This window comes from Chrysochloris asiatica, unplaced genomic scaffold, assembly GCF_000296735.1.
Source record: "Chrysochloris asiatica unplaced genomic scaffold, ChrAsi1.0 scaffold00039, whole genome shotgun sequence".
NCBI lineage: Eukaryota > Metazoa > Chordata > Mammalia > Afrosoricida > Chrysochloridae > Chrysochloris > Chrysochloris asiatica.
Genome location: NW_006408557.1, coordinates 19,658,205 through 19,666,485, shown reverse-complemented (window position 1 = coordinate 19,666,485; position 8,281 = coordinate 19,658,205). Strand labels below are relative to the sequence as shown.

The 8,281-nt window shown below is 47.8% G+C and overlaps 1 protein-coding gene across 1 annotated transcript in view; it reads left to right on the top strand.

The window, feature by feature from the left end:
- Nucleotides 1–8,281, top strand: part of TTLL9 (tubulin tyrosine ligase-like family, member 9) — a 106,428-nt gene that overhangs the window by 85,545 nt on the left and 12,602 nt on the right. The window contains 5 exon segments of the mRNA XM_006860771.1: nucleotides 723–791; nucleotides 1,608–1,679; nucleotides 2,778–2,868; nucleotides 4,333–4,373; nucleotides 5,120–5,207. Of these exon segments, the coding sequence (XP_006860833.1) occupies nucleotides 723–791; nucleotides 1,608–1,679; nucleotides 2,778–2,868; nucleotides 4,333–4,373; nucleotides 5,120–5,207 (361 nt within the window).

The following is an 8,281-nucleotide window of genomic DNA, read 5'->3' as shown; positions in this document are numbered from 1 at the left end:
AACAACAACAACAGCGCCACACCAGCTGCAGTCTGCAGAGCTGGACTGTATTAGTTCTGCTTATCACTTGTTCTTTTTCTTTTAACCTAACACCATATTTTCAAGACCCGTTACTGCTGCTATAAGCACCTGCAGTTCCTTCTGGAAGTTGCATATTTTAATTACCACAGCCCTGAGGGTGGGTCCCCTAAGTTACACCCATCACTCACTCCAAATACAACAATACAACAATGCACTGAAATGCTAGCCATGCAGCTTCCTGGCCAGGTGGGAGAATTCCCCTGGGGCATAGATGTTGCTAGCCATAGCTACCCCAGATCCTGCTGGCTGTCCCCTAGAAGGGCTGGGCCCATCTACACACCATCATGGACACAGTTCCTGGCCTCCTTCCTCACCTCCTAATACTTGCCTCTCTGGTGGGTTTCTTTTGCATTTCTTGCATTGGTAGCCAACATCTCACATCAGTCTCACCGCCCTCCCTGGGTGGCCTCCTTCATCAGGTTGAGAAGAGAGGGGTCTGGTCTGCCCAAGGGCTCCTCCACCTTAAGATCAGGCTACGTCCTGCAGCCTCCAAGAGTTGGGAGAGACTCATCATTTCTATACCTTTCCTCTGGGGATGGCTGGGGACCTAGATGGAAACAAAGGAAAGCTGAGGAAGGGTCCTCAGCCACAGAGCCCCACATGACACCACACAGAGCTTTCTGTACCCTTGCCTTCCCCAGGTGGCTCGATCGCAGGGGAAGGGCATCTTTCTTTTCCGGAAGCTGAAGGACGTCATGGACTGGAGGAAGGTGAGCTAGCCCCTTCCTTCCACCCCTCTGCTGCCCTCTTTGAAAGGAGGGGACCTCTTTCATCCTTGGAGTGCTGAGGGCTGATGAAGAAGCTCTGCCCAGGGTACCGGGTTTCTCTGGAGTCAGACTTTCTGGGTTTAGATCCTGACTTTAATAGCTGTGTGACTTTGAGCAACTTACTTCACCGCTCTGTGGCCCAGTAAATGCTGAGGACACAAAGAGTTACTATACATACGTCCCTGAGAATGGTACCTGGCACTTAGTAAGTGCTCACTGAAACCAAAAGCCAAACCCACTGCCATCCATGGACTCTGACTCGCAGTGACCCTGTAGGACAGAGTGGGACTGCTCCTCAGGATTTCTGAGACTGTAAATCTTTATGGGAGCAGATAGCCTCATCTTTCTCCCATGGAGAGGCTGGTGAGTTTGAACCTCTGACCTTGTGTTTGGTTAGCAGCCCAATGCTTAACCCACTATGCCACCAGGGCTTCTTAAGTGCTCACTACCTGCTCTCTATCCTGGCCACCTGCCCACCTGGCTGACTCTTCCCCGAGGTCCTAGACATGACCTTGGAAGCTGCTCCGGAAATCCCTGCACTCCATCCCAGGACTCGGTACAGTCAAAATCCTGGTTCAAATCCTGCCTTTGCTACTCAGCAGCTGTGTGATTTGGGGGAAATTGTTGAACTCCTCTGAACCTTACTCAGGGTGAATGGACTAGTGTACCATCAGGCTCACAAGAGGTGCTTAATAAATGAATTGCTCCCCCTCCCCGGCAAACTACCATGTGTCTCAATTCCTCCCAATAAACCATCAGGGCATTGCTGGGAAGAAACTCACCAGTCTGGAGGCCCAGCCCTCCTGAAGTACTATCAATACCTCTGGCCATGTGAGTATAGGGTGGGGGTCCCAGGAAGGGCAGGCTTATGGGCCTCTGTCTTGAAACAGCGGGGGGGTTTCATGGTGGGTATAAAAAACTCTACCTTTGGAGCCAGAAACTCCATCCCAGGGCTCACTGACACTGGGCTGTGTAACCTCACCTAATGGAGCTTGCTGTAAAGGGGCAATCAATGGGAAAAGACTTTGCAGACTGAGGCTCTCTGCACATGCCACCCGGAACTGGTCTGCTCTGGAAATAATTAGAAGGGTGAGATTTGTCCTTGGGGGCTTATTTGGTGGTCCAGGCAATGTTGTTCAATAGCACTCTCCACAGAGATGGAAATGGTGCAGACCTGTGGCCTCCAGCAGGTGACCACTAACCACCTATTGCTGTTGATCAGTTGAAACAGGGCTAGTGTAGGTAACAGAGGGCTTGGGTTTTTCATTCATTTAATTCTAATCAATTTAAATGTAAATATCAATAGTCACATGTGGCTAGTGGCTACTATAGTGGACAGTGAAGGTCTAGAGGTTAAATGCCCAGGTTGTAGGCCCAGCCTGAGTGGATCGCATCCCAACTGTGTGACCTGGGCAAGCCACTCTTCCTCTCTGTGCTTCAGTGTCTCATCTGTAAAATGGGGTGGAGGAGAAACACTAGTGCTTACCTGATGGGACTGACTTGGATCAAATGAAATACTCTGTAGAGGGCCTAACCCAGTGTCTAGTATGTAGGAGATGCTCAACAAATAAATATTCCTTATTATTATTACGCGGAGTCCTGGTGTAGTGCTGGGATTAATGTGCTGGACTGCACAGTCGATTTGAACCACAAGGTCGGCAGTTCAAGCTCACCAGCCCCTTCTTGGAAACCCTATACAGGGTTGCTATGGGTTGGAACCAATTCAAAGGCACTTAGCAACAACATCTTATGGAGTCCTGATGTAGTGCTGCAGGTTAATGCACTGGACTGTAAGGTCGCTTTGAACCTCAAGGTTGGCGTTTCAAGCTCACCAGTTGCTCCTCGGAAACCTTATACAGGGTTGCTATGAGTCAGAACTGACTCAACAGCAGTCAACAACAACAACAACAACATTATTGTCACAACCAGGACACAAGAGGCTCCGATGACCAGAAGGATGAGATTCCTGTGGAAAACTATGTAGCTCAGCGTTACATTGAAAATCCCTACCTGATAGGAGGTAAGAGGTCCAGCCCTCTGCCCTGCCCCTCCCACTGAGCTGTCAGTCAAACAGTCAGTCAATAGCTGCCCAGTCTGTCTCCCATTTCCTCTTTGGCTCACTAAAAAACTCTCTTTATTCTACAAGAATCAATTCATTCATGAATCTATTCAATAAATATTTATAAACAGCATACTGGGTGCCAGGCATTGTCCTGAGGACTAACCTCCACCCTGCTCGCAACGGGGCTTGCATCCTAGATGAACAGGCAGCAAGAAACCAGAAAGCAAAAACAATTCCACCTAGGGTGAATGTTTGAGTCAAGCATGCTGGACGATGGGGTGGAAAGTGAGCTGGTAATCAGGGAGAGGAAGTGACATATGAGCTGAGACCCAGTGACAGCTAGGAACCACCTGTGGGTAGATTTGGGGGAAGAATGATGCAGACAGAGGACTGTAAGAGCCAAGCCCTGAGGTGGGGCCTCATCTCCTCCCTGATGCTCCTGCAGACTCCCTAGTTCTCAGCATTCGTTCTTGCCACATGGCGTCTGGGAACTCCAAACCTGTCAGGCAGTGTGTGTTCCAGGGCGCCATTCCAGTCTTGTCTGAAAGAGTCGAGAGGCCAGGAAGGGGCACCATTGCTATTCTGTCAATGCTAATGGCTTCTCCCAGGGGGAAGTTTGTGGACCTCTTCTCCTGTCCCACCTCCCTTCCCCACTGACCCACTCTGTCTGTAGTTTTAACCATCACCCAAATACCAGTGACTCCCAGCTTTCTGTCTTCAGCCCCGATGTCCTGCAGCCTGTGACATTACTGGGACATTTCAACTCCTAGCAATTGAAGCCCAACAGGCCTAAAATTCAACCCGTGTGCCCCTCAGCCTCCATCCAGATCATGGTCCCTCCACCACCTAAACCAGGAGTCAGAAAACATACTGGGTGCACCCCTCAAACCCCACATCCACTTCCCCATCAAGCTCCTGCCCGGTCTTGCATCTGTCTGGCCATCTCTGCCTCTGCCTTTTGGAGACTGTATTGCTTCCACACTGGTTCCTTCCTGCTGCTTGGATCCCCCCACTCCCACCCAACACAGCAGCCAGAAGACCCCCAGAGACTGCCCTTACTTTGTGGAACAAAATTCAAAGGTTGAATGTGATCTTGCCCTGCTGACCACCCTGACTGTATCTCCTTCCACTTTGTCCTTGCCAGGCCCTGCCCACCTCTGGCCTCTGCTATGCACACTTCCTGCCCCCAGTGCCCTGCCCCACTCTTAACTAGGCCAGCTCCTTCTTCTTCTTGTCTGACCTCTTCTCCCAGCACTGACCCTCTCCCTGTCCCCACTTCCATTGTCTTTTGTACCTTGTATGATGTCACGATGAGTCCCATAAAGGTGAGGAATTGGCTCTGCTCTGTCCACTGCTGCCTTGCTAAAGGAAGGCACTCTCTACATGCTGGTTACATGTGTGTGAACTTTTCTTGTCTGACAGGTCGCAAGTTTGACCTGCGTGTCTATGTACTGGTGATTTCGGTGAGTTCTTCCATAGGGCTCTCTCACTGCAGGGTTACCACATGGGGAAGTTGGGGGCACTAGGGTATGAAGAATGTATGATCTTGTCTGACTTCATCTGTGCTGGAGAGAGCCTTGGGAGGGGGCATCTGGGGATAGGGTGGTGGGCCACAGTATGGATAGGCAGAGGTATGAAGTTTTATCTTACCCCCCCAGAGTCTCGATTTGCCCTCCACCTGCCTTCTTTATACACTCAAGCATCCTAGTAACCACATTCTAGCATTCACTGAGCACCTACTAAGTACCAGTAGACCCTGGTGCTAGGCAGCTTTTGTCTCATTCAATTCCTCCTAATAACCAAGTGAGGTAGGTTCTGTTACTATCCTCACTTTACAGTTGAGGAAACAGGCACAGAGGAATTGAGTGGCCTGCCCAAGGGTCACACAGCCAGTGTGGCAGAGCTGCCATTCGAACCCAGGCAACCTGGCCCCACAGCTTCTCTCTTATGCATTCCATTCATGCATTCGTTCAACACACATTTAAATCCTCCCTCGTTGTCCGGTCTGCCTGGGGCTCCCCATCTGGTTGGGAGTATGGCCACACACTTCCCTCTGTATCCCCACCCATACCAGAGAGGGGAGGGTGGGCTCACAGGAGGCTGATGGTGGAGCAAAAAGTTGGGGGAGAAGGAAATGGTACAGAGAGCGGTGTCATGCGTGCATGCATGTTTCATTTCTTCCTTCTCCTTTCGTCCCCCCTCTGTGTAGTACATCCCTCTGCGGGCCTGGCTCTACCGGGATGGCTTTGCTCGGTTCTCCAACACCCGCTTCACCTTGAACAGCATTGATGACCAATGTATCCTGGACCCCTACCCACCCTGCCTCTAGGCAGTCCTGATAGAGCACATTCCTTCCTACGATTCTTCTGAGTGCCTGCTGGGCACCGCACTCTGGTCTGGACACTGGGGATAGATACACATGACCAAGACAGGTCTGGTCTCCTCTCTAGGGGTGGGGCTTATAGTATGGAAGGAGCAGGGGACCCTCCGGAAGCTGTGCTGCTGTAATGCCGACAGCTCTGCTCAGAGCAAGTAAGCCAACTCCTTCACTTGATGATCACATTAGTGATATGCTTAAGATTCAGCCATTCACACAGGCTGGGATAGTTGTAGCCGCTTTGGGGAATGTTTGGGCTGCTAACCACAAGGTCAGCAGTTGAAATCCACCAGCCTCTCTGTGGGAGAAAGATGAGCCTTTCTGCTCCGGTAAAGATTTACCACTTCAGAAACCCTATTCAGGGTTGCTAGGAGTCAGAACTTACTCAAAGGCACGTACTACCACCACCACCACCATTCATAAACGTAAGGGGCTGTGGTGGCACAGTGTGCTAAGTGTTAGGCTGCTTATTGAAAAGTTGACAGTTCAAACCCACCAGCCACTCTACAGGAGAAAGATGTGGCTGTCTGTTCCCAAACAAGATTTACTGTCTAGGATAGCTATGGAGCAGTTGTACTCTGTCCTGTGGTGGTGGCGGTGTGCCACCGAGTCGATTCCAACTCATAGTGACCCTACATATTCCGAGGCTGTAAATCTATACAGGAGCAAAAAGCCTCAACTTTTTCCCACAGAGCGACAGGTAGATTCGAACTGATGACCTTGGAGTTAGCAGCCCAGCTTGTGATCCACTACAATGTAGTGATCTTTACTCTGTCCTATAGGGCCAGAGAATTGACTCGACAGCAGTAGGTTTGGGGTTTTATTAATAGACTTCCTCATTCATTGATGGATGTATTCATTCATTCCAGTCTTGCAGCCAAATGCACTCAACATTTCCAGTATGTTTATTTTGCTCTGTGGACACGGAGGTGGGTCAGAAACAGGCTGGTGTCTTAAAGCCTCGTTTGCTTTTCTGTCACAGACTCTGGAAAGAAACACAATAAACTGGAGAAAGAGGTTGACTTTGGGAGGAGAACTGGATGGTTGGGGACAGGGATGGGTGGAAACAATGTAAATGTATTGAGTATTCAAAACAAATGTTCAATTTTTTTTCCCCCCCCAAAGATTTTGAGGCTGGGCATTAGAAGACAAGTAGGTGAGAATCTAGAAATATTTCAGAGATAAATTGACAGGACTGGATATCTGCCTGCGGAATGAGAGAAATGAAGAGTGTAGAGAGAAACTGGAGCCAAGCCCCTGGCTTGGGCACTACAGCTAATGCCTTTAGCTAATTCAAATTGTTTGGCCTTAAGTTCATCATTTGGCTTCGTATCTGCCCAAGGTAATGAATTTGCATTGCCTGTATGCTACATTGGGGTTGTTGTTAGCCACTGTGGAGTTAGCCTCTGAAGCATGATGACCCCATTCACAACTGGATAGAACCGCTGTGATCCATAGGATTTTCATTGGCTTATTTTTGGAAGTAGATTGCCAAACCTTTCTTCCTTGGTGTGGAAGCCCTTTCAGCATTAGAGCATCACAAGTGGTGACTGTGCTTGAGGGAATCGAACTGGGTCCCCCACTATCTTAGAATTCTGTCACTGACCATCACTGCCCTCTGAAAAGGGGTTAGGCTCGTCTAAGGTTTTTTGTTTTTTTAATAGTTAATTTCATTTTTTATTGTTGTTGCTGAGCATATATATACAGCAGAACATATACCAATTTGATATTATATTCGTACTTACATTCCTCAAATTGACCTATCATCCTCACTCTCCTTTTATAAGTCGTTCCTCCCTCAGTAACATAAATTCACTGCCTGGGTGCAAAGGCTCCTATTTAATCTTTCAAGTTGCTATTGTCAATTTGATCCCATGTAGTTTTTAAACGAGCATAATGCTCAAAGTAGACTTTTTTTTTTTTTTTTTACTAGTTAAGCTAAACTAGTGTTTTGTTTTAAGAAGACTTCAAGGAATAGTTTTGGTTTAATATGTTTACTAAGCTTTAAAATTCATCTCAGGACAATAGTTTCAGCCTCCCTAGTTCCAAAAAGTCTGGAGTCCATGAGAATTAAAGACTTATGTTCCTCATCCCCCCCCTTTTGATGAGGATTCTTCTATAGAATCTTTGATCAAAATGTTCAGTAATGGTTGCTGGGCACTGTCTGGTACACTGCCAGTGTTCATGGCAAACGAGGCAGTTGCTCATCAAGACAGCCACACATTCCACATCCTCATTGGATTCCTGATGCTCATTCTTCCTCTGTTGCTCCAGGTGAATAGAGACCAACTGTTGTGTTTTGAATGGCTACTGCAAGTTTTAGAAACTCCAGCACTGGGCAGGGAACTAAGAGATCAAACAGAAGTACTGAATCAACTGCGATGTTCCCATGAAATCAAGGGACCATTTTGGCATTTCCAGTATGTTTACCTTACTGTGTAATTCTAGCAAGTTTTTATCATACTAAGTCATACCAGATATATTGAGGATTTTTTCTTACTCTTTTATTTTGTGTTAAAATGAGATCATTCATGTAAAGCAACTATAACAGTGACAGGCCCAGCATGGCCACTCAGTAAATGTTAGTGCTGCTCTGCACCCCCATTTAGAACTGTTCGCAAACTTCTCAGCATCATATGACCTGTATAAATCTGAAAACAAACATATCCTGACTTGCTTCTCATCAGTGGCAATTTTCAGAGTTAATAGTTTGGTGCGCATCCTCTCCTATGTTTTTCTAAATAGAAAACACTTTCCTAAAAGCAAAACTGGGGTTATACACATATTGTTCTGTACCTCTTTGCTTTTCACATAGTAGTTGTCCTAGTTACCTGTTGTTGAATAGGTTCCTGTACACAACAGAACGAAACACTGGACGGTCCTGGGCCATCTGCACAGTTGCTATGCTTGAGCCCATTATTGCTGCCACTGTATTAATCCATCTCGTTGGGGGTCTTCCTCTTTTTCTCTGACCCTCCACCTTACCAAACATGA